Source organism: Panthera pardus, unplaced genomic scaffold, assembly GCF_024362965.1.
Source record: "Panthera pardus isolate Hobbes unplaced genomic scaffold, ASM2436296v1 HiC_scaffold_8, whole genome shotgun sequence".
Classification (NCBI taxonomy): domain Eukaryota; kingdom Metazoa; phylum Chordata; class Mammalia; order Carnivora; family Felidae; genus Panthera; species Panthera pardus.
Window position 1 is genome coordinate 60,304,690 of NW_026527013.1, and position 26,147 is coordinate 60,330,836.

The following is a 26,147-nucleotide window of genomic DNA, read 5'->3' on the forward strand; positions in this document are numbered from 1 at the left end:
GTACTTTGCTCTCAACTCTTTGTGTTTCAGTTCCTTGAGATGTGGAAAATGGGTGCACTAATGGTGGGGCCTCACATGTCCTGCCAGAGGATGGGGGAGAGCCTATTAGTTAAGTCTCCAAGCCCCACCTTATGGATGGGCAAGGAGGAAAATGAGTCCTTTCTTAGGCAATGTATGTGTCCAGGAGTGAGCTGCTGACTCCATTTCTCTTCCCTCTGCTTGTTCAGAGAACTGGCCTTTGCTCAGTTGACACATTCATCTGCTCATCCGTCCTCCATCCATTCAATGTTACTTGAGCACAGCTTGTGAATGGGCCTGTGGAAGATTCTGGCATCTGCAGTCCTGTAGGGAACAAGACTCTAGCATTAGCTTCAATTTCATCTCTGCAGAGAGGTCTTTTCTGACTCACTCAAGTTCTGCCCTCTGCCCTTCTCCCCAGCTGCCAACATGCTCTTCTGCACTATGCACCTGTTTTCCTTATTGAGCACTTACAAACATCTGCAATTGTTCATTTTCTTCATTCTTTTCTGTCTCACCCCTTTGCTAGAATGTCAGCTCCTCAGAGAGGTGCCCTGTTAGAATAGGGCTTCTCCTATTCTGCTCCTGTCACACCACCTGCCATGTATCAGATGTTTCCTCCATGTCTGCAGAAGGCGGAACACACAAGGAGTGACAAACAACCCTGTCTTCAGGGAGCTCACTCATTTCAGGGGCAACCATGGTTGCCGTGCAATTACCATAGAATGTCCCCCCATTCGCTCCTTACTCAGTACTTACTGAGTGTCTATTGTGTGCCAGGCACTGGTGCAGTGGAGGGGATGCACTACTGAGTAACTGCACTGTTTTGTGATGTGTATGTTCTGGTTTGGGGTGAGACATCAGTATGCAAGCACATAGCAAATTTCAGCTAAGTGCAAGTGTCTCCTTTTTGAAGCCTCTCTGATCAGCTCTCTAGCATCACACCCCCATTCATAGTCCTGCTTTATTTTCATGTCCTTTTTTTTACTTCAAATGCTTGTTCACTTACTTGTGTGCTGTCTGTCCCTCCACCCAACAAGCATTTACTGTATGAGCCCAGAGCCTGATGGCTATTTTCAACACCTAAAATAGGCATATTACCAGCTGCCAAATGTTTGCTGAATGAGCGGACTTCATTTTGGTTCTCTTCTGGACTGCATGTCTGAGTGTCTCTCGCAAACAATGTGCACATATAAGAAAGAATAAGTGCTAACTGTGAATCGGATTTGCATTTACCCTTCTGTTCTCCATCTGACTGCTCATGAAACACCTTTGAGCTCAGCTCTCTGTAAGGATAATGTGGCAGGTTATTTAGTGGTTTCTCTTCATTCCTGTGCTAGTGTATGTAATCGGGATGGAGGGTAAGAGTGCAGAAACCCAGAAGCAAATTCATAAATTGCACTTCCCTGGGCAGACTGCTCCTGGTCATGTACCTGTGCCTGTGCACATGGGGCAGGGGCTAGGGTGCCATCACTCAGTCTGTCCAAGGGAAGAGAAGAATGAGTATGCCACACCTTGTGGAGAAATAGAGCCCAAGAGATACTTGATATGAAGTCTCCTCTGAAAACAACACAATCAAATGATTCCAGAGGCCAGCCCTGTTCCTGTGGAGTCTTATAGAGAATGCCATTCCTAGCTCCCCATTTTCCAGATGAGGAAAGTGAAGCATAGATGAGGGGTGAAGTTCAGCAGCATGGACATAAACTGGGTTGTCCAAAGATGTGTAGAAGTTGAGGAGCATGGCTGGTGGCTCATAGTGTGACCTCAGCATGACTGCTGTAAAGCCAGGTGGTGGTGGTGGTGGTTTTTAATAAGTGCTCTCAAACTGGTGGTTTCTATGTAGTCCCTGTTTTTCACCAGACCACCAGCCACACAGACTCAACCTCACTTAGAACTGGCATTTCAAAAGAGATAAAGTAGCTATGATCTGGTCACAAAATAGGGCACAAACTGGCCAGTGGCAGCAGTGTTAGTAGGCCTTGAGGTGATAATTCTAATTATATTTAGAGTTACAGAGTAGTGAGTAAAGTATTTAAACACCAAGAGCCAAGATACAATGTGTCTTTTAAAAAATGTTTATTTATTTATTTTGAGAGAAAGAAAGAGTCAGTGGTGCGAGCTTAAGCAGGGGAGGGGTAGAGAGAGAGGGAGAGAGAGAATCCCAGTCAGGCTCCGTGCTGTCATCACAGAGCCTGACATGGGGCTCGACCCCACAAACCATGAGATCATGACCTGCGTCAAAACCAAGAGTTGGACGCTTAACTGACGGAGCCACCCGGGAACCCCCAATGCTGTTGGATTAAGTCCTAGGCAGTAGATGAGGGCTGGAAGATTGCATGTGACAGTCATCTCAGAACACAGTCAGAACACAAAATAGGACCCAGGGAGGTATAGTGGCCATGAGAATGTGTCTCTTGGGTTTCCAGTGCTACACCCAAAAATTTACCCCCACTCCCCGCTGTTAGAGGTTACCTGCTGCCTTTGCCCAATGGTGGCCCTGCCAGGATCCTGAGATGGGTCTGTTCCCCAGAGATGTGGACCCGCTGACAGTGCTGTGCTGTAGTCTGCATGTGCTTCCCCTGCTTTCCTTCCTGTCTTCCACTGAGGGTGGCCTACATGCCATCTCGTGGCTCTCCCAACACCCCTGGGGCCCCCCATTCCTCCTCACAGGCCTTGTCCCTAACAAACCTCTCATGTGGCTAATCCCACTGGGGCACCTGTGTCCCCAGGGACCCCGACAGACACAAGATGCTGTGCTCTGCCCCTGGGGCTCTATTGCTCACAGTGGTTTTGGAGTCCTCTTCCTGTCAGGGAGCAGCTGTGAGCTTCACATCTGTAGTTTCTGGTTTGGGAGCCCAGGAACTACCTCCCTGCTGTCTCCCCCATGGGTTTGAGTGTATCATCAAAGCTTCCAGGCTGCTTCTTAACATCACGCCTGCAAGTGACAGGGTCCACCCTACTGCAGCCTTCTCAGGCTTCAGAATAGCGGGGAAACTGAGTGTTAGGGCAGCCTGGCTAAGGTGAGGGCTGTGTGGATACAGGAAAGTTACTGAGCAGCCTCCTGACCACTTTCTCATCCTGTGCTTTGAGTTTCCTCTGCCACCTCCCTTCAGGAATGCTGATGGTCTGCATAGTAATTGGTGCTCAGAAGCTTGGGATCAATCCAGACAACAACATTGCCATGCCCATTGCTGCCAGCCTGGGAGACCTCATCACGTTGTCCATCCTGGCCTTTGTTAGCAGCTTCTTCTATAAACACAAAGGTAAGAGGTACCCCTTGAGGTGGGGCACACGAACAAGGCTGGGTCCAATGTCGGCAAACAGCAAGCTCTCCCATCCACTCAGGTCAGCAGATAAGTTCAGTCTCCACCTTAGGGCAGGGGTGTGCAAGGAGACCAGGGAGGGCCAGAGGATGGCCTGGCCACTTCAGTGTGCCCTCATAGGTTAACAGACCCTCCATGGGTAAGGCATGTGTCACACCGGCCATGTACAAACCAGCTGGGAAGGGACTCCCAAGGAGGCATGTCGTAGCTATGGGCAGCAGCATATGCTCTCCCTGCTGGTGTGAGGCAGAAGAAGCCCAGGTCTCCTCAGAAGGTGCCCAGTGCCCTGGTCATCAGCCAAGAGAGGCGTTCACACCTCTTGTATGACAGACCCTTGTGGCCAGAAGCTCTGACTCCACCAGGGGTCTCCCTAGATCTGCCCTGGGAGCACACTGAACATGTTGCTGTCCTGGGCATTGTGGACAGGTAGCATCTCCCTTTCCCAGATGGTTCTCACCTGCTGACTACTCCCCTCTGAGCATCACAGTTTTTGCTTTCCACCTAAGCTGGCTGCCCACAGTTGTTTGGATCTAGTAAGTGTTGATTCTCTGCATGGTCATAACCCCAAGTACCTGGGGGCAGGTGGCATCAGTGAGTGGAGTGGACAGTGAAGAAGATGGTGGACAGCAGTAGGGCATGTGGTGACACTTATTTGGAGGAAATACCTAGACACAGGCACAGACACAGCGAAGCTCTGGCTTATCGTTGCCCTGTGGGAACTCAGACTCTGGACCAAGAGAAGTCACCCAGCACTTACATGCTGGCAGCTGAAGCAGACTGACAGAATACCTGTGATTTAGTGTGTCTGGGCATTGAGACCCTCTCCCTCTCAGTTCTGGGACCAGCTCCTTGTCACCCCAGGAACTGCCTTCCACCAATACTATTTGATGGTTGGGAGATCCTCAAAGTTCCTGTAAGTGGCAATGAAGATCTAATGATAAGATGACCTAATTTTATTTTTAAACCATAGTGAATTTAAAACAAGATTTGTGTGTGGGTTGGTTAATCGCGTTTTACTTATAAAACAAATTTGGGTCACTGGTATTTCCAGACCCTTCTTCTCTGCCCTAATGTGCATGTTGCAACACACAACTTAGTAGCTGTTGAATCATTGTTGGGTTGTCCATCCCTCATATTAGACTGTGAATTTATCTTGGGTGCACTTACAGGTTCACTGGGCCTGGCACATATGAGATAAATCTTCACTGATGAAGAATGAGCTGCTGACTGGGTCACCTGTCAATGTAGTTGGGAAGACAAGCCATGTGTGGGGGAAGTATTCATCATGGTGGTGGGAAAATATGAGGTGGAGCCTCTGCCAGAGCTCCTGAATCATTCTAGAAAAATCAGACTGAAAAAATGTCCTAAAAGCAGCATTCCTGTAGGCTGCTGCTTCCTAGAGCTTTTGAGACTTGCTTAGAGCTTCCTGGGCCTGTCTCCCACCTCCTGGGATGGCGAAGAGGCTGGCCCCTTCCATGATGAGTTACTTTTTCTGTAGTCCAAGTTGAGCACCTGTGGCCTGTGCTTCCATGTAGCTGCCCAAGGAGACGGGCCTCCCTATGGCAAAGGAATTAACCATGATTGTTTAGTGCAGAGAAAGACAAGAGGGGAGGGGTCCTCCTAATGATGCTGCTCAGAGAAATGGGATGTGGGGCACAGACCTACGTGCACACCTCTGCGTGCTGGGGTCCACTTGGCAGAGGACTGTGCACCACCTGAGCCTGTCCTTTAGAGGTGGGGCTGGGGGTGAGAGGATAGCTCTAGAGAAAGCTGGTGTCTTGTTTGGAGTGATTGGGAGGGTGACACACAAAATATAAGGGAAGAAGGGAGTGAGTGAGAATGGTGGTATGTGGGGCCCTGACCTGGCTCCAGGAACAGTCAGGTGTCCCAGAACCGTCAGAGTTCTGCTGGCTCCAACCAGCAGAGAAGATGACACAGGGGCATAAGTAGCTGCAAAGCTGGGTGTGGTCTGAGCCCTGAGAGACCCATAAATGCTGGGGAGGCCACCTTAGGCTGGCCTCAGCCAGGTGCAGATTGACATCATTAACCAACTCTGGCTGTAGCCCTGATGTCTACATGCTGGCTCGGGTGCTGGTGGGCCACCTCTTCATGCTGTAGTCTCTCCTATGCCCATCTGAGGGGGAATGGAGAACATGACGTGCTGGCCTGTGGACACAATCCCATAAATGTAACCATTAATAATAATAATAAGGTTGAGGTGGAAGGAGATGGGAGAGGTTATGTATGTCAGGAAAATAGCAAAAAAGAGAAGTAAAGGGGCTTGTGACAGGAATTGAGGATAAAGAGGAGCTTTTCCAGTTTCTTAATAAGATGGAAAAAACCTTTAGAAGTATGGTAGGTTGTCCACCCTACCGGAGACAGAAGCGTCTCCTCAGCTCCAAGCTCACCTCTAATCATTGCAGCCCAGACTGTGGCCCCACAGTCCATGCTCATGTGCCCTGGCACTCACACTGTCTGTCTGTCTGTCTGTCTCTCTCTCTCTCTCTCTCTCTCTCTCCCTCTCTCCTCCCAGATAATCGATACCTGACGCTGCTGGTCTGTATCAGCTTCATGGCCCTGATCCCCTTGTGGGTCCTCATTGTCAAGCAGAACCCGCCCATCATGAGGATCCTGAAGTTAGGGTGGTTCCCAGTCATTCTGGCGATGGTCATCAGCATGTGCACATGAGTGAGGGCTGCCACCACCCCTTTGCTCCATGCCACCCCTGTCTGGCCTCTGCAGACAGGGAGAGTGGCCTGAGGCCACCAAGCCTCCAGGGTGAGGATGTAAATCATGTGGGTTTAAATCATTTTCTGGCTGATCATGGTTGGAGGGAATCATTGCTGTGGGCTCCTTCACTAAGTCCCCGGTGCCGGTTGTTGAGTCATACCTCTTTGTTCTTCATCTCTTTCCCTCTCACCAAGAACCTTAGACCTTATTTATTCTGAGAGGCAGTCCTGTTTACCACTGCAGGAGTATCAGAGCCAGGAAGAACTGAACCTGGAAACATCAGATGAACACACTGATGCCAGGACCTCTTGTCCCCTCGTGGCACTGCAGGACACCTGTCTCCCCCATCCCTGCTGCCAGAGTTCCCCTGCTTGGGCTTCAGGGGGTCCCTCACCTGGCCCCACAGTGATGGCTCTGTGAATACCATTTCCACAGCATGGCTGCTGGTGTGACCTAGTGGGGCTGAGGGATTCGTCCCCCTGGGCCCTTGGGCCTTCAGCTGAGCTCAGGTCTTCCACCCTTGAACCTCACTCTCCAGAGCCCTTTCTGTTAGTAGACCTGGATGAGCACCACCCCAGTGCTTTCTGGGGTGCTTTCCTAACGTTGACTCTTAGGGAGAAGTGGTTGTGGTCCAGGTGTCTTTGATTCCAGAAAGCTCCTGGGCTCCTTTTACAAACTGATCCAACCTCGCCAGGACTGTAGGAGCAGGACAGTCTTTGCTAAACTCCAGGGGCTGGTAGGAGCAAGGTCTTATTGCGACATCTCTAAGAACAAGGAGCAGAAGTGGATTCTCATGTAGGTTCCATTTACTGCTCAGGAAAGTAGCAGTTCAGCTGTGGTACATGAGCTGTCACATGGGAGAGTCCAGCCAGCTATGTGACCTCAGAGAGTTTGTAACTTGTTTTTAATGGGCTAACATTATCTGATGGGCCTTCTGGAACAGCTGAGGCTCAGAATAGAGGCGGAGAATCATGTGCGTGGTGGAGAGGACACTGTGGATACCAGCCTGTCTATATCAGATATTTTGTGTAGGGGTCAGGAAAGTGTTTGCTACACTGAGAAAGGAAACTGGTAAGACATTTTGAAAAATTTTTTATTTTAATATTTGTTTATTTTTGTGAGAGAGAGAGAGAGAAAGAGGGCCAGCGAGCATGACTGGGGGAGGGGCAGAGGGAGAGAGAGAAAATCCTAAACAGGCTCCGGGCTCTGAGCTGTCAGCATATAGCCCAATGTGGGGCTTGAATTCCAGAATAATGAGATCATGACCTGAGCTGAAGTCAGACTCTCAACCGACTGAGCCACCCAGGTGCCTCTGATAAGACATTTTGTATAGAGGTATACCAGGTCCCCTACAAGGATAAACTAATCATTTTCCCTCTGCTCTCTCCCCAGTTTTGGAGGGCTCATCATGAACAAAACCATTTCTAAACAGCAATTCCAAGGCATGGCCATATTTACTCCCATCATATGTGGTAGGTATTGGCAGTCACCATCACCTGGGACCCCTGGGCTGTGTTAGCCCCCAGGGCTTGCGCAGTGGGACCTGAAAAGCAGTGACTTCAGAGCTCCAGCCCCAGGCCCTCAAAGGCAGAATCTGGAAACTGAGCCATGGCTGTGTTTCTGCTGGGCAGAGACTACCGGGCTGGTTTTTCTCATATGGAAGGAGACCCTCAGGGAGAAAGCCCTGAGCACTGCTCCACCAGCTCACACTCTTCCTCACAGTCACCACAGAGGCTTGAGCTGTCCCACAGAGCTAAATCCCGTGCCTTGAAGGCACATCTAAGCCAGGATTCACTGGCACCTGATCATGGCCTTCAGAACTGGGGTGTTGGCTTCTCATGGTTTGTTTGTATGTTTGTTTGTTAATTTCTTAAATTTAGATTCATTGATGACATTTAAAACTAAGACTTTTGCACATAAAAATCTGGATTTCTGCCTTCTTCAAAAGCAAGACTGTGACAATACTGAGTTCACATTCTGGGTGAGGAAATAATCAGCTGCCACTCAGAGAGGACTTGTGTTTGTCCACTTTGCCTGAATCCCCTCCATTCCCTGTTGTCTTCCACCCAACCCTTCATTGATCTCCCTTCTAGGCTTAGACCCTATGGGCTCTTTTAACCAAAGCTTGGTTTGTGTCTGGCTTCTGATGAGGATCTGTAAATGGGACTGACCAGTCAGGGAGGGAACCAAATGTGATAGCTTTTTGCATACTTTGCTTGGTCCCAGGCCCTGGTGTTCTGGGGCTGCAGAAACAGGCTACAGAGGCCTTTGGGCACCCCCTCTCCCCATTTCCATGGGAACCCAGGTGATTATTCCTTGAATATCAGTGGGCCACCCAGCAGGTCTGCCCCAGTAGAGGCAGAGCTTGCCCGTCATACAAGGAGCTGGCCATGTGAAAGACAACAACTGCTAAGGCAGGCTAAAGCTTGGAAAGATTTTCTTGGATGTCACCAACTCAGATGACTGTGGGGCCACATGAGAATGTTGAATGAGTTCAGCCAGTATGACAGTAGCTGGGCAGTAAGGAGCAGCAGGAAATAGGTCATGCTGCAGAACATGTTCCTGGTGTGGAGTGACAGGGGCCTGCTTAGCTCCAGCCAGTTGCTGCCTGGCAAGTTTGGAGGTCCAGAGTTGCCAAAACTGACTTGTTAGGAGAAGCCAGCAATTTATGTAAATGATAACAATTAATTTGAGTTACATTTTTAAATCCACTCCTCCCCCCTTTTTTAAATCATGTGGATTGAGCAAAATAGATCTGCAGCCATCCTCTGCCCACAGACTTTTGCATCCAGGGTTGTTGGTCTCTACCTCTGGAGATCACTGGGGCACATCTGGCCCAGTGAGGGGTTATTCCCCAATGGGCTGAGGAAACAGGATGAAGGCAGCCTGCCCACTCTCTAAAGGAGATGGTCCTGAACAGATGCTCTTCTCTGTCAGCCTGTAATCCTGTCCCTGCAAAGACAGCTCAGCATGGCCTTTGTCGTCTTGGCATGGTCCATTCTCTGTGGAAGCTGGGAGCCTCAGCCATAAGCCCCAGACCTGTTGCATATGCTATCCCCTCTTCCCTTGCTGCTGTTGCCCACCTTCTCTTCCATCTCCTTTCCACCTTAGGTGAAAAAATCTTTTCATTTTCTCAGATGTTCCAGTCTGTAATCTGATCCCTGTCACTTCCCACAGCCTTGAAGGCCTTATCAAGATATCCTCCCATAGACCTTTCCATCACTCTCCCTGCCTCCCTCTACTTGACAAATCTGTATTGTAAACCTACTTTGCCAGTCACATTTCCTTCACCATAAGAGGTAGCTGTCAAGGTGATACAGTTACTTCCCTGGCACTTCACTCACAAGGTCGAGTTTACCCTTGCTTGCAGCCAAATAAAATCTGTTGTAAAGTGGGAGGGAAGGAAAAGAGACCAAGTGCTACATCAATCAAGGGAGGCTTCTGGAGGAAGTAGACTTAAAATAAGGGCCAGAACTGAGAGACTGGCATAAAAAGGGGGAAACCACATTCTTTTTCTCCTCCCAGGTGTTGGTGGCAATCTGGTGGCAATTCAGACCAGCTGGATCTCCACCTACCTGCACATGTGGAGCACACCTGGGGTCCTACCCCTCTGGATGAAACAATACTGGCCTAACCCATGCTCCACTTTCTGCACCTCAGGTGAGTCTGGTATCTTCTGGAAGCCACGTGGCCATTTCTTTCAACAAGTAAAATTTGCCATTAGTGGAATCTGGTGTCTGTAGCAACAGAGGTCTAAGGCCAGTGCTGACCTCAACAGAGATCATCTTCAAGGTCATGAGTCCTTCTCCCAGAGACCTGACTCCCACCCTTGCCTTTAGTTCATTGATTCATTCATTCATTCATTCATTTAAATATTCAAATATTCAAACACTCAAATATTCATTGAAGGTCTGCCAGGTACTAGATGTCATGTTATTGTGATGAGTCAGGGAAATCTGAGTCTTGTCCCCATGTATATACATGGTCCAGAAGAGCAGATATGGGGGCCTGTGTGGCTCAGTTGGTTGATCATCCCAACTTTTTATTTTTGGCTTAGGTCATGACCCCAAGGTCATGGGAAAGTCTCTCTCTCTCTCTCTCTTTCCCCCTTCCCCCCCCCTGCCTCCCTCTCCCCCTCTCCCTCCCTCTGCCCACAGTACTCTCTTCCTCTCTAAAAGCAAAAACAAACAAACAGAAGAGCAGATAAACACACCAAAAATGGAGCTCTTGATTACATATTGTGGTCTGTTTTTTAGGGGGTTTTTCTTTGTTTATTTTTTTTATTTTATTTTTTATTTTTTAAAATTTACATCCAAATTAGTTAGCATATAGTGAAATAATGATTTCAGGAGTAGATTCCTTAATGCCCCTTACCTATTTAGCCCATCCCCCCTCCCACAACCCCTCCATCAACCCTCAGTTTGTTCTCCATATTTATGAGTCTCTTCTGTTTTGTTGAATGAGTTCAGCCAGTATGACAGTAGCTGGGCAGCTACTGTCCCCATCTCTGTTTTTATATTATTTTTGTTTCCCTTCCCTTATGTTCATCTGTTTTGTCCCCTAAAGTCCTCATATGAGTGAAGTCATATGTTTTTTGTCTTTCTCTAATTTCACTTAGCATAATACCCTCCAGTTCCATCCACGTAGTTGGAATGACAAGATTTCATTCTTTTTGATTACCAAATAATATTCCATTATATATATATGCCACATTTTCTTTATCCATTCATCCATCAATGGACATTTGTGCTCTTTCCATACTTTGGCTATTAATTATAGTGCTGCTATAAACATGGGAGTGCATGTGTCCCTTCGAAACAGCACACTTATATCCCTTGGATAAATGCCTAGTAGTGCAATTGCTAGGTCGTAGGATAGTTCTATTTTTAGTTTTTTGAGGAACCTCCATACTGTTTTCCAGAGTGGCTGCACCAGTTTCCATTGCCACCAGCAGTGCAAAAGAGATCCTCTTTCTCTGCATCTTTGCCAACATCTGTTGTGGCCTGAGTTGTTAATGTTAGCCATTCTGACAGGTGTCAGGTGGTATCTCATTGTGGTTTTGATTTGTATTTCCCTGATGATGAGTGGTGTTGAGCCTTTTTTCATGTGTTAGTTGGCCATCTGGATGTCTTCCTTGGAGAAGTGTCTATTCATGTCTTTTTCCCATTTCTTCACTGGATTATTTGTTTTTTGGGTGTTGAATTTGATAAGTTCTTTATAGATTTTTGGATACTAACCCTTTATCTGATATGTCATTTGCAAATATCTTCTCCCATTCTGTCAGTTGCCTTTTAGTTTTGCTGATTGTTTCCTTCGCTGTGCAGAAGCTTTTTATTTTGATGGGGTCCCAGTAGTTCATTTTTGCTTTTATTTCCCTTGCCTCTGGAGACGTTTTGAGTAAGAAGTTGCTGTGGGCAAGATGAAAGAGGTTTTTGCCTGCTTTCTCCTCGAGGATTTCTCCTCAATGCATTTATGCATTTCTCTTTGATGGCTTCCTGTCTTACATTGAGGTCTTTCATCCATTTTGAGTTTATTTTTGTGTATGGTGTAAGAAAGTGGTCCAGGTTCATTTTTCTGCATGTTGCTGTCCAGTTTCCCTGGCACCACTTGCTGAAAAGATTATCTTTATTCCGTTGCATATTCTTTCCTGCTTTGTCAAAGATTAGTTGGCCATACGTTTGTGGGTCCATTTCTGGGTTCTCTATTCTGTTCCATTGATCTGAGTGTCTGTTCTTGTGCCAGTACCATACTGTCTTGATGATTACAGCTTTGTAGTATAACTTGAAGTCTGGGATTGTGATGTCTCCTGCTTTGGTTTTCGTTTTCAAGATTGCTTTGACTATTCACAGTCTTTTCTGGTTCCATACAAATTTTAGGATTATTTGTTCTAGCTCTGTGAAGAATGCTGGTGTTACTTTGATCGGGATTGCATTGAATATGTAGATTGCTTTGGGTAGTATCGACATTTTAATAATGTTTGTTCTTCCTATCCGGGAGCATGGAATCTTTTTCCATTTCTTTGTGTCTTCAATTTCTTTCATAAGCTTTCTATAGTTTTCAGTGTATACATTTTTCACCTCTTTTGTTAGATTTATTCCTAGGTATTTTATGGTTTTTGGTGTAACTGTAAATGGGATCGATTCCTTCATTTCTCTTTCTGTCACTTCATTGTTGGTGTATAGGAATGCGACTGATTTCTGTGCATTGATTTTATATCCTGCAGCTTTGCTGACTTCATGGATTGGTTCTAGCAGTTTTTTGGTGGAATCTTTTGGGTTTTCCATATAGAGTATCATGTCACCTGCAAAGAGTGAAAGTTTGACCTCCTCCTTGCTGATTTGGATGCCTTTTATTTCTTTGCATTGTCTGATTGCTGAGGGTAAGATTTCCAATACTATGTTGAATAACAGTGGCGAGAGTGGATATCCCTGTCATGTTCCTAATCTTAGGGGGAAAGTTCTCAGTTTTTCCCCATTGAGGATGATAGTAGCGTTGGGTCATTCATATATGGCTTTTGTGATCTCGAGGTATGCTTCTATCCCTACTTTCTTGAGGGTTTTTATCAAGAAAGGATGCTGTATTTTGTCAAATGCTTTCTCTGCATCTATTGAGAGGATCATATGGTTCTTGTCCTTTCTTTTATTGATGTGATGAATCACATTAATTGTTTTGCAGATATCAAACCAGCCGTGCGTTCCAGGTATAAATCCCGCTTTGTCATGGTGAATAACTTTTTTAATGTATTGTCGGATCTGGTTGGCTAATATCTTGCTGAGGATTTTTGCATCCATGTTCATTAGGGAAATTGGTCTATAGTTCTCCTTTTTAGTGTGGTCTATTCTCTCGTTTTGGAATCAAGGTAATGCTGACTTCCCAGAAAGAGTTTGGAAGATTCCCTTCCATTTCTATTTTTTGGAACAGTTTCAAGAGAACAGGTGTTAACTCTTCCTTAAATGTTTGATAGAATTCCCCTGGAAAGCCATCTGGCCCTGGACTCTTGTTCTTTGGCAGATTTTTGATTACTAATTTGATTTCTTTACTGGTTAGGGGTCCATTCAAATTCTTTATTTCTTCCTGTTTCAGTTTTGGTAGTGTATATGTTTCTAGGAATTTGTCCATTTCTTCCAGATTACCCATTTTATTGGCATATAATTGTTCCTAATATTATCTTATTATTGTTTTTATTTCTGGTGTGTTGGTTGTGAGCTCTCCTCTTTCATTCTTGATTTTATTTATTTGGGTCCTTTCCTTGTTCTTTTTGATCAAACTGGCTCTTGGTTTGTCAATTTTGTTAATTCTTTCAAAGAACCAGCTCTGGTTTCATTGATCTGTTCTACTGTTTTTTGCGGTTTCAATAGCAGAAATTCATTAATTCATTAATTAATTCATTAATTTCTGTTCTAATCTTTATTATTTCCTGTCTTCTTCTGGTTTTGGGTTTTATTTGCTGTTCTTTTTCCAGCTCCTTAAGGCGTAAGGGTAGGTTGTGTATCGGAGATCTTTCTTCCTTCTTTAGGAAGGCCTGGATTGCTATATACTTTCCTCTTATGACTGCCTTTGGTGCGTCCCAGAGGCTTGGGGTTGTGGTATCATTTTCATTGACTTCCATATACTTTTTAATTTCCTCTTTAACTGCTTGAGGAAATTCATTAGCCCATTCATTCCTTAGTAGGATGTTCTTCAGTCTCCAAGTATTTGTTACCTTTCCAAATTGTTTCTTGTGGTTGATTTTGAATTTCGTAGAGTTGTGGTCTGAAAATACGCAAGGTATGATCTCTATCTTTTTGTACTTACTAAGGACTGATTTGTGTCCCAGTATATGGTCTGTTCTGGAGAACGTTCCATGTGCACTAGAGAAGAATGTATATTAGGCTGAAATGTTCTGAATATATCTGTTATGTCCATCTGGTCCAGTGTGTCATTCAAAGCCATTGTTTCCTTGTTGGTTTTTTGATTAGATGATCTGTCTATTGTGATGAGTAGGGTGTTGAAGTCTCCTACTGTTATGGTATTACTGTCGATGAGTTTCTTTATGTTTGTGATTAATTGATTTATATATTTGGGTGCTTCCACATTTGGCACATAAATGTTTACAGTTGTTAGATCTTCTTGGTCTATAGACCCCTTGATTATGATATAATGCCCTTCTGCATCTCTTGATACAGTCTTTATTTTAAAGTCTAGATTGTCTGATATAAGTATGGCTACTCTGGCTTTCTTTTGTTGACCATTAGCATGGTAGATGGTTCTCCAACCCCTTATTTTCTTTTATTTTTTTTTTAATTTTTTTTTCAACGTTTTTTATTTATTTTTGGGACAGAGAGAGACAGAGCATGAACGGGGGAGGGGCAGAGAGAGAGGGAGACACAGAATCGGAAACAGCCTCCAGGCTCCAAGCCATCAGCCCAGAGCCTGACGCGGGGCTCGAACTCGCGGACCGCGAGATCGTGACCTGGCTGAAGTCAGACGCTTAACCGACTGCGCCACCCAGGCGCCCCCAACCCCTTATTTTCAATCTGAAGGTGTCTTTAGGTCTAAAGTAGGACTCTTATAAACAGCATATACATGGATCTTGTTTTCTTATCCATTCTGTTACCCTATGTCTTTTGATTGGAGCATTGAGTCCAATGACGTTTAAAGTGAGTACTAAAAGATATGAATTTATTGGATTATGATGCTTATAGAGTTGGAGTTTCTGGTGGTGTTCTCTGGTACTTTCTAATCTTTTGTTGCTTTTGGTGTGTGTGTATATATATATATATATATATATATATATATATATATATAATATCTTTACATTTATATAAAATTTTATATTTATATATATTTATATATTTGGTATATGTATATATATTTTTTTTCATCTTTTCTCCCCTCAGAGATTCCCCTTAAAATGTCTTGCAGAGCTGATTTAGTGGTCACAAACTCCTTTAATTTTTGTTTGTCTGGGAAACTTTTTCTCTCTCCTTCTATTTTTATTGACAGACTTGCTGGATAAAGCATTCTTGGCTGCATATTTTTCTGATTCAGCACACTGAATATATCCCACCACTCCTTTCTGGCCTGCCAAGTTTCTGTGGATAGGTCTGCAAACCTGATCTGCCTTCCCTTGTAGGTTAGGGACTTTTTTTCCCTTGCTGCTTTCATGAGTCTATGCTTGCCTGAGTATTTTGTGAATTTGACTATGATATGCCTTGTTGATGGTCGGTTTTTGTTGAATCTAATGGGGGTACTCTGTGCTTCCTGGATTTTGATGTCTGTGTCTTTCCCCAGGTTGGGAAAGTTTTCCACTATGATTTGCTCACATAACCCTTCTACCCCTATTTCTCTCTCTCTCCCTCCTCTGGGACCCCTATGATTCTGATGTTGTTCCTTCTTATAGAGTCACTGATTTCTCTAATTCTTAAATCGTGCTCTTTTGCCTTAATCTCCCTCTTTTTTTCTACTTCGTTATTCTCTATAAGTTTGTCCTCTATATCGCTGATTCTCTGTTCTGCCTCATCCATCCTTGCCGCCGCTGCATCCATCCATGATTGCAGCTCAGTTATAGCATTTTTAAAATCATTCTGGCTATTTTTTACTTCTATTTTCAGCTCCAGCTAGTATTCATATTATCGTGATTCTAAATTCCAGTTCAGACATCTTGCTTGTATCTGTGTTGGTTAAATCCCTGGCTGTTATTTCTTCATGCTCTTTCCTTTGGGGTGAATTCCTTCATTTTGTCATTTTGAAGGGAGGAAAGGAATTAATGAGGTAGAAAAATTGAAGTTAAAAAAATTAAAATTAAAAAAATATTAAAATTAAAAACACACACATAAAATCAAATAGATGATGCTAGATCCTAGGTGTGTTTTGGTCTTGGTGTTAAAAGTGGTGTGACAGATTAGAGGGGAAAAAAAGAGGGTGAGGGGGTGAGAAAAAAAGGAAATTATGTGAGAATTTGCAAAAATGAATACGGTGAAGTAGACTAAAATGAGATTATGAGGTAAAATAAAATTTGAATAAATATATACAAAAGTAAAGAATATAGTAGAAAAAAATTAAAAATATTTTTAATAAAAATTAAAAATAAATATGAATTTTTCTTTTTCTGTAGTTAAGAAAAAGGGAAAGAAACAAAAAAGAGAAAAAGGATTTAAAAAAAAGAAATCATTTGAAAATTTGAAAAAAGTGAATATACTGTAGTAGACTAAAGTAAAATGATGGAAGTAAAATAGAATTTGAAAAAATTTACATAAATGCAAAACTATAGTATTATATTTTTTCAGTATTCAATATAATATTGTATTTTTTCACTTTTCAGCACTTGAAAAAGTGCCACTTCCTTCTGATGAGAAATTACTGTCATTTGAATTGTTTTTATTGTATACATAAGGTGTCATTTGTCTTTTGTTTATTTCAAGAATTTTACTTTACTTTTTACACTATGAGTTATGATATACCTTGGTGTGTATTTCTTAGGGATTTTCCACATTTAAAGAGAGATTTCACCTCTTTGAATAAATAGATTTAAATTTTTTCAAATTTGGGAAATTGTAAGCCATTATTTCTTCAAATACACTTTCAGTCCCACTCTCTTCTTCTTTTCCCTTAGGACTCTGATGACATGAATGATAGATCTTTTGTTCTAGTCCCATAAGCCCCTGAGGCTCTGTTTAATTCCCCCGTGCCAGCCTATTTTACCCTCTCTTGTTCAGATAGGCTAATTCCCATAGTTTTTCCCTTCAAATTCACAGATTTTTCTTCTGTCCTCTCCATTCTGCTATTCATTCCTTTCATTGAGTTGTTTGGGGTTTTTGGCCATTATGTGTTTTTTCCATTCTAAAATTTCGACATTGTTCTTCTTTGTATCTTTGTTTCTTTTCTGAGACTTTCTGTTTTTTTATCAAAACTTTCTATTTTTATCATTTGTTTCAGGTGTGTTTGTAATTGGTGGTTGAAGCACTTTTATAATAGATTCATTAAAATTGCTTTCAGATAATTCTACCTTCTTATCTCATTCTTAGTGTCTGTTAGTTGTATTTTCTCATCATGTTGAGACTTTTTTCTTTTTCCATTTTTTTAAAATTTACATCCAAGTTAGCCTCTAGTGCTATAATGATTTCAGTTGTCAATTGCAATGATTCGTCCCCTGTGTATAACACCCAGTGCTCATCCCAACAAGTGTCCTTCCTAAAGCCCCTTACCCATTTAGTTCACCCCCCCAGCCACAAGCCCTCCAGCAATCCTGTTTGTTCTCGGTATTTAAGAGTCTCTTATATTTTCTTCCCCTCCTTGTTTTTATATTATTTTTGATTCCCTTCCCTTTTGTTCATCTGTTTTGTGTCTTAAGTACCTCATATGAGTGAAGTCATATGATATTTGTCTTTCTCTGGCTGACTAATTTCACTTAGTATAATACCCTCTAGTTCCATTAATATAGTTGCAAATGGCAAAATTTCATTCTTTTTGATCGCTGAGTAATACTCCATTGTGTATATATACCACATGTTCTTTATCCGTTCATCCATCGATGGACATTTGGGCTCTTTCCATACTTTGGCTATTGTTGTTAGTGCTACTATAAACATTAGGGTGCGTGTGCCCCTTCGAAACAGCATACCTATATCCCTTGGATAAATACCTAGTAGTGTAATTGCTGAGTCATATGGTAGTTCTATTTTTAATTTTTTGAGGAACCTCCATACTGTTTTCCAGAGTGGCTCACCAGTTTGCATTCCTACCAGCAGGGCAAAAGAGATCCTCTTTCTCTGCATCTTTGCCAACATCTGTTGTGGCCTGAGTTGTTAATGTTAGCCATTCTGACAGGTGTCAGGTGGTATCTCATTGTGGTTTTGATTTATATTTCCCTGATGATGAGTGATGTTGAGCCTTTTTTCATGTATTAGTTAGCCATCTGGATGTCTTCTTTGGAGAAATGTCTACTCATGTCTTTTGCCCATTTCTTCACTGGATTGTTTGTTTTTTGGGTGTTGAGTTTGATAAGTTCTTTATAGATTTTGGATACTAACCCATTATCTGATATGTCGTTTGCAAATATCTTCTCCCATTCTGTTGGTTGCCTTTTAGTTTTGCTGATTGTTTCTTTTGCTGTGGAGAGGCTTTTTATTTTGATGAGGTCCCAATAGTTCATTTTTTCTTTTATTTCCCTTGCCTCTGGATATGTGTTGAGTAAGAAGTTGCTGCAGCCGAGGTCAAAGAGGTGATTCCCTGCTTTCTCCTCAAGGATTTTAATGGCCTCCTGTCTTATACTTAGGTCTTTCATCCATTTTGAGTTTATTTTTGTGTATGGTGTAAGTAAATGATCCAGGTTCATTTTTCTGCATGTCACTGTCCAGTTTTCCCAGCACGATTGCTGAAGAGACTGTCTTTATTCCATTGGATTTTCTTTCCTGCTTTGTCAATGATTAAATGGCCATATATTTGTGAGTCCATTTCTGAGTTCTCTAATCTATTCCATTGATCTGAGTGTCTGGTTTTGTACGATTTCCATACTGTCTTGATGATTACAGCTTTGTAATACAGCTTGAAGTCCAGAATTGTGATGCCTCCAGATTTGGTTTTCTTTTTCAGGATATCTTTGGTTATTCAGGGTCTCTTCTCATTCCATACAAATTTTAGGATTGTTTTTTTCTAGCTCTATGAAGAATGCTGGTGTTATTTTGATAAGCATTTCATTGAATATGTAGATTGCTTTGGGTGGTATCGATATTTTAATATTGTTTGTTCTTGCAATCCAGGAGTAAGGAATATTTTTCCATTTTTTTGTGTCTTCAATTTCTTTCGTAAACTTTTTATACTTCTCAGTGTATAGATTTTTCACCTCTTTGGTTAGATTTATTCCTAGGTATTTTATGGTTTTTGGTGCAACTGTAAATGGGATAGATTACTTGATTTCTCTTGCTGTCACTTCATTATTGGTGTATAGGAATACAACTGATTTCTGTGCATTGATTTTATATCCTGCAACTTTGCTGAATTCATGGATCAGTTCTAGCAGTTTTTTGGTGGAATCTTTTGGGTTTTCCATATAGAGTATCATGTCATCTGCGAAGAGTAAAAAGTTTGACTTCCTCCTTGCCAATTTGGATGCCTTGTTACTCCTTTGTGTTGTCTGATTGCTGAGGCTAAGACTTTTAATACTATATTGAATAACAGTGGCGAGAGTAGACATCCCTGTCATGTTCCTGACCTTATGGGTAAGCTCTCAGTTTTTCCCAAATGAGGATGATATTGATGGTGGGTCTTTCACATATGGCTTTTTATGATCTTGAGGTACGATCCTCTTATCCCTACGTTCTTGAGGGTTTTTATCACGAAACGATGCTGTATTTTGTCAAGTGCTTTCTCTGCATCTATAGAGAGGATCATGTGGTTCTTGTCCTTTCTTTTATTAATGTGATATATCACATTGATTGTTTTGCGAATATTGAACCAGCCCTCCATCCTGGGTATATATCCCACTTGGTCGTGATGAATAATTCTTTTAATGTATTGTTGTATCTGGTTGGTCTGTTTCCTGTTGAGTAATTTCACATCAGTGTTCATCAGGGAAATTGGTCTGGAGTTCTCCTTTTTTAGTGGGGTCTTGGTCTGGTTTTGAAATCAAGGTAATGCTGACTTCCTAGAATGAGTTTGGAAGCTTTCCTTACATTTCTAATTTTTGGAACAGCTTCAAAATAATAGGTGTTAACTCTTCTTTAAATGTTTGGTAGAATTCCCCTGGAAAGTTGCCCAGCCCTGGACTCTTGGGGTTTTTTGGGAGATTTTTTATTACGAATTCTATTTCTTTACTGGTTACAGGAGATTTCTTTTGTAAAAAGTGATTTTAGATTAAATCCCTGGCATTTAGGGTATAGGTTATTAAATTCTGGATCTTATTCAAGTCTTTTTTAGCTACCTCCTCTGACAGTGCACCACTGAAGGAAAGGGAATAATGCATTGCTTGCTTACTGCCAGGTAGGGCTGGAAGCCCAGGATTCCCCCATCTCTATTCACACACTGGGCGAAGAGGAACACCTCATTGCTGGTGGACTGGCAGGGAGTCAGCATTCTTCTGATCCCACCTTGTCCGAGAGGGAGAGGGATGCCTTATTACTGCTCCCCACATGACCTTCGTCAACATGAAGGGGGGAGCTCATTACCACCAGGCAGAGTACCACTTACTCTCCACTTAGTCTTCTCTTATCCCACGTCAGCCAGAAGGAGTGAGCACCACATTCCACATAGATTAGGTCAGAGTCCAGGCTCCCCACTTGGTCTTTGCTGATGAAAGTGGGGCTGCAGTCTTTCCTGTGATGTTTGTCTGGAATAGAGCAGCTGTTGTCTAGAAGTTCTGTGCTTTGCTAGGCTGTCCCTCTTCTGGACCTTTGGCTAGACAAAGCAGGCTTTTGTTGAGTCTTTTCTTTTTGGGTCTTGCCCATTGATTGACATTCCTGGCTTGTTGGCTTCTCCAGCATCCAGTCTGGGATATATGAAATAAACCAGCACCACCCTCCAAAACACCAAACTCAGGTAACTTACCTCTGTGTTGTTTGTTGAATCCTGAGGTCCCTGGCCAGCCACTTTTTCCCTCCACCTTTTAAAATCTTATGTTTATTTTATGTATAATGTCCAGCATTTTTAGTTGTATTTAGTGAGAGGATTGGGAAGAGATGTGTCTACCCCATCTTGTCTTAACGTGGAAATTCCCATTATTTTACCTAGTACTTGGAACCACATTTTATCTTTTTTTCTTTAATTTTAATTTTAGTTAACATTCCGACAGCAAGAGGGACTTGACATCTGGAAGGTTATAAGCTAACAGCTCTGCTCAGAGAATGGGAGGACTGGAGGACAGTGGGAGGGAGAGTTGTTGAGCCCCGGACGACAGAGCTCAGCTTGGTGGGAAACAAAGCCACTCGACAGCGCCATCTCCCTTGCCCATCCCCCAGCCAAAATCCCAAAGGGAACCAGTTCCTGCCAGGGAACTTGCTTGCACTGCACAAACCCCCAACGCTGTGCTTCTGCAGATCAATCCCTCTGGCGGGTCTGAATCCCTCCTGATGCCGCAGGGCCCCTCCTGAAGCAGATCTCTGAAGGAAAAGCAAGCTGAGCCTGCCCCTCCCGCCCCTGTGCACCTTGCCGATCCACCCCAGCTAATATGCCAGATCCCCAGCACCACAAGCCTGGCAGTGTGCAAGTAGCCCAGATGGGCCACGCCACCCCACAGTGAATCCCGCCCCTAGGAGAGGGGAAGAGAAGGCACACACCAGTCTGACTGTGGCCCCAGCGGTGGGCTGGGGGCAGACATCAGGTCTGAGGGCGGCCCCGCCCACCAACACAAGTTATTCAAGACAGCACAGGAGAAGTGTCCCGTGGTCCCGCACCACTCCAGGGACTATCCAAAATGATGAAACGGAAGAATTCCCCTCAGAAAAACGTCCAGGAAATAACAACAGCTAACAAACTGATCAAAAATGATTTAAACAATATAACAGAAAGTGAATTTAGAATAATAGTCATAAAGTTAATCGCTGGGCTTGAAAAAAGTGTAAAGGACAGCAGAGAATCTCTTGCTACAGAGATCAAGGGACTAAAGAACAGCCAGGAGGAGCTAAAAAATGCTATCAATGAACTGAAAAATAAAATGGAGACAACTATGGTTCAGATTGAAGAGGCAGAGGAGAGAATAGGTGAACTAGAAGATAAAATTATGGAAAAAGAAGAAGCTGAGAAAAAGATAAAAATATCCAGGAGTATGAGGGGAAAATTAGAGAACTAAGTGGTGCACTAAAGAGAAATAATATATGCATAATTGGTATTCCAGAGGAGAAAGAGAGCAGGAAAGGTGCTGAAGGTAGACTTGAAGAAATAATAGCTGAGAACTTCCCTGATCTGGGGAAGCAAAAAGGCATTGAAATCCAAGAGGCACAGAGAACTCCCTTCAGACATAACTTGAATCGATCTTCTGCACAACATATCATAGTGAAACTGGCAAAATACAAGGATGAAGAGAAAATTCTGAAAGCAGCTAGAGATAAACGTGCTCTAACATATAAAGGGAGACCTATAAGACTCATGACCCATCTCTCTACTTACACTTGGCAGGCCAGAAAGGAATGGCAGGAGATCTTCAATGTGATGAACAGAAAAAATATGCAGCCAAGAATCCTTTATCCAGCAAGTCTGTCATTTAGAATAGAAGGAGAGATAAAGGTCTTCCCAAACAAACAAAAACTGAAGGAATTCATCACCACTAAACCAGCCCTACAAGAGATCCTAAAAGGGATCCTGTGAGACAAAGTACCAGAGACATCGCTACAAGCATGAAACCTACTGACATCACAGTGACTCTAAACCCATATCTTTCTATAATAACACTGAATGTAAATGGACTAAATGCGCCAACCAAAAGACATAGGGTATCAGAATGGATAAAAAAACAAGACCCATCTATTTGCTGTCTACAAGAGACTCATTTTAGACCTGAGGACACCTTCAGATTGAGAGTGAGGGGATGGAGAAATATTTATCATGCCACTGAAAGTCAAAAGAAAGCTGAAGTAGCCATACTTATATCAGACAAACTAGACTTTAAATTAAAGGCTGTAACAAGAGATGAAGAAGGGCATTATATAATAATCACGGTCTATCCATCAGGAAGAGCTAACAATTATAAATGTCTATGCGCCTAATACGGGAGCCCCCAAATATATAAAACAATTACTCACAAACATAAGCAACCTTATTGATAAGAATGTGATAATTGCAGGGGACTTTAACACTCCACTTACAGAAATGGATAGATCATCTAGACACGCGGTCAGTAAAGAAACAAGGGCCCTCCTTTTTAGCAACATAGATGGAACTGGAGAGTGATGCTAAGTGAAATAAGCCATACAGAGAAAGACAGATACCATATGGTTTCACTCTTATGTGGATCCTGAGAAACTTAACAGAAACCCATGGGGGAGGGGAAGGAAAAAAAAAAAGAGATTATAGTGGAAGAGATCCAAAGCATAAGAGACTCTTAAAAACTGAGAAAAAACTGAGGGTTGATGGAGGGTGTGAGGGAGGGGAGGGTGGGTGATGGGTATTGAGGAGGGCACCTTTTGTGATGAGCACTGGGTGTTGTATGGAAACCAATATGACAATAAACTTCATATATTGGAAAAAAAAAAGAAAGAAAGAAACAAGGGCCCTGAATGATACATTGGATCAAATGGACTTCATAGATATATTTAGAACTCTGCATCCCAAAGCAACAGAATATACTTTCTTCTCAAGTGCACATGCAACATTCTCCAAGATAGATCACATACTGGGTCACAAAACAGCCCTTCATAAGTATACAAGAATTGAAATCATACCATGCATACTTTCAGACCACAATGCTATGAAGGTTGAAATCAACCACAGGAAAAAGTCTGGAAAACCTCCAAAAGCATGGAGGTTAAAGAACACCCTACTAACGAATGAGTGGGTCAACCAGGCAATTAGAGAAGAAATTTAAAAATATATGGAAACAAATGAAAATGAAAATACAACAATCCAAAGGCTTTGGGATGAAGCGAAGGCAGTCCTGAGAGGAAAATCCGTTGCAATCCAGGCCTATCTCAAGAAACAAGAAAAATCCCAAATACAAAATCTAACAGCACACCTAAAGGAAATAGAAGCAGAACAGCAAAAACACCCGAAACCCAGCAGAAGAGAAATAATAAAGATCAGGGCAGAAATAAACAATATAGAATCCAAAAAAACTGTAGAGCAGATCAACGAAACCAAGAGTTGGTTTTTTGAAAAAATAAACAAAATTGATAAACCTCTAGCCAGGCTTCTCAAAAAGAAAAGGGAGATGACCCAAATAGATAAAATCATGAATGAAAATGGAATTATTACAACCAACCCCTCAGAGATACAAGCAATTATCAGGGAATACTCTGAAAAATTATATGCCAACAAACTGGACAACCTGGAAGAAATGGACAAATTCCTAAACACCCACACCCTTCCAAAACTCAACCAGGAGGAAATAGAAAGCTTCAACAGACCCATAACCAGCGAAGAAATTGAATCAGTCATCAAAAATCTCCCAACAAATAAGAGTCCAGGACCAGATGGCTTCCCAGGGGAGTTCTACCAGACGTTTAAAGCTATCCTTCTCAAGCTATTCCAAAAAATAGAAAGGGAAGGAAAACTTCCAGACTCATTCTATGCAGCCAGTATTACTTTGATTCCTAAACCAGACAGAGACCCAGTAAAAAAAGAGAACTACAGGCCAATATCCCTGATGAATATGGATGCAAAAATTCTCAATAAGATACTAGCAAATCGAATTCAACAGCATATAAAAAGAATTATTCACCATGATCAAGTGGGATTCATTCCTGGGATTCAGGGCTGGTTCAACCTTCGCAAATCAATTAACGTGATACATCACATTAATAAAAAAAAGAACCATATGATCCTGTCAATCGATGCAGAAAAGGCATTTGACAAAATTCAGCACCTTTTCTTAATAAAAAACCCTTGAGAAAGTCGGGATAGAAGGAACATACTTAAACATCATAAAAGCCATTTATGAAAAGCCCACAGCTAACATCATCCTCAATGGGGAAAAACTGAGAGCTTTTTCCCTGAGATCAGGAACACGACAAGGATCTCCACTCTCACCGCTGTTGTTTAACATAGTGTTGGAAGTTCTAGCATCAGCAATCAGACAACAAAAGGAAATCAAAGGCATCAAAATTGGCAAAGATGAAATGAAGCTTTCACTTTTTGCAGATGACATGATATTATACATGGAAATCCGATAGACTCCACCAGAAGTCAGCTAGAACTGATACATGAATTCAGCAGTTGCAGGATACAAAATCAATGTACAGAAATCAGTTGCAGTCTTATACACTAACAATGAAGCAACAGAAAGGCAAATAAACTGATCCCATTCACAATTGCACCAAGAAGCATAAAATACCTAGGAATAAATCTAACCAAAGATGTAAAAGATCTGTATGCTGAAAACTATAGAAAGCTTATGAAGGTAATTGAAGAAGATATAAAGAAATGGAAAGACATTCCCTGCTCATGGATTGGAAGAATAAATATTGTCAAAATGTCAATACTACCCAAAGCTATCTACACATTCAATGCAATCCCAATCAAAATTGCACCAGCATTCTTCTCGAAGCTAGAACAAGCAATTCTAAAATTCATATGGAACCACAAAAGGCCCCGAATAGCCAAAGTAATTTTGAAGAAGAAGACCAAAGCAGGAAGCATCACAATCCCAGACTTTAGCCTCTACTGCAAAGCTGTCATCATCAAGACAGCATGGTACTGGCACAAAAACAGACACATAGACCAATGGAATAGAATAGAAACCCCAGAACTAGACCCACAAACGTATGGCCAACTCATCTTTGACAAAGCAGGAAAGAACATCCAGTGGAAAAAAGACAGTCTCTTTAACAAATGGTGCTGGGAGAACTGGACAGCAACATGCAGAAGGTTGAAACTAGACCACTTTCTCACACCATTCACAAAAATAAACTCAAAATGGATAAAGGACCTGAATGTGAGACAGGAAACCATCAAAACCCTAGAGGAGAAAGCAGGAAAAGACCTCTGACCTCAGCCGTAGCAATTTCTTAGTTGACACATCCCCAAAGGCAAGGGAATTAAAAGCAAAAATGAATTACTGGGACCTTATGAAGATAAAAAGCTTCTGCACAGCAAAGGAAACAACCAACAAAACTAAAAGGCAACCAACGGAATGGGAAAAGATATTTGCAAATGACATATGGGACAAAGGGCTAGTATCCAAAATCTATAAAGAGCTCACCAAACTCCACACCCAAAAAACAAATAACCCAGTGAAGAAATGGGCAGAAAACATGAATAGACACTTCTCTAAAGAAGACATCCGGATGGCCAACAGGCACATGAAAAGATGCTCAACGTCGCTCCTCATCAGGGAAATACAAATCAAAACCACACTCAGATATCACCTCACGCCAGTCAGAGTGGCCAAAATGAACAAATCAGGAGACTATAGATGCTGGAGAGGATGTGGAGAAACGGGAACCCTCTTGC

At 42.5% G+C, this 26,147-nt stretch overlaps 1 protein-coding gene across 12 annotated transcripts in view; it reads left to right on the forward strand.

Annotated features, from left to right (window-relative positions):
• Nucleotides 1-26,147, forward strand: part of LOC109261385 (solute carrier family 41 member 3-like) — a 319,912-nt gene that overhangs the window by 244,387 nt on the left and 49,378 nt on the right. For 11 of the 12 annotated variants that reach the window (XM_053896886.1, XM_053896885.1, XM_053896890.1 and 8 more), the window contains 4 exons: nt 3,132-3,281; nt 5,875-6,019; nt 7,464-7,543; nt 9,597-9,731. In XM_053896886.1, coding sequence (XP_053752861.1) covers nt 3,132-3,281; nt 5,875-6,019; nt 7,464-7,543; nt 9,597-9,731 — 510 coding nt within the window. Of the gene's footprint in view, nt 1-3,131; nt 3,282-5,874; nt 6,020-7,463; nt 7,544-9,596; nt 9,732-20,823; nt 20,897-26,147 lie in introns of those variants that run through there. The other variant, XM_053896893.1, reaches the window with a different exon arrangement.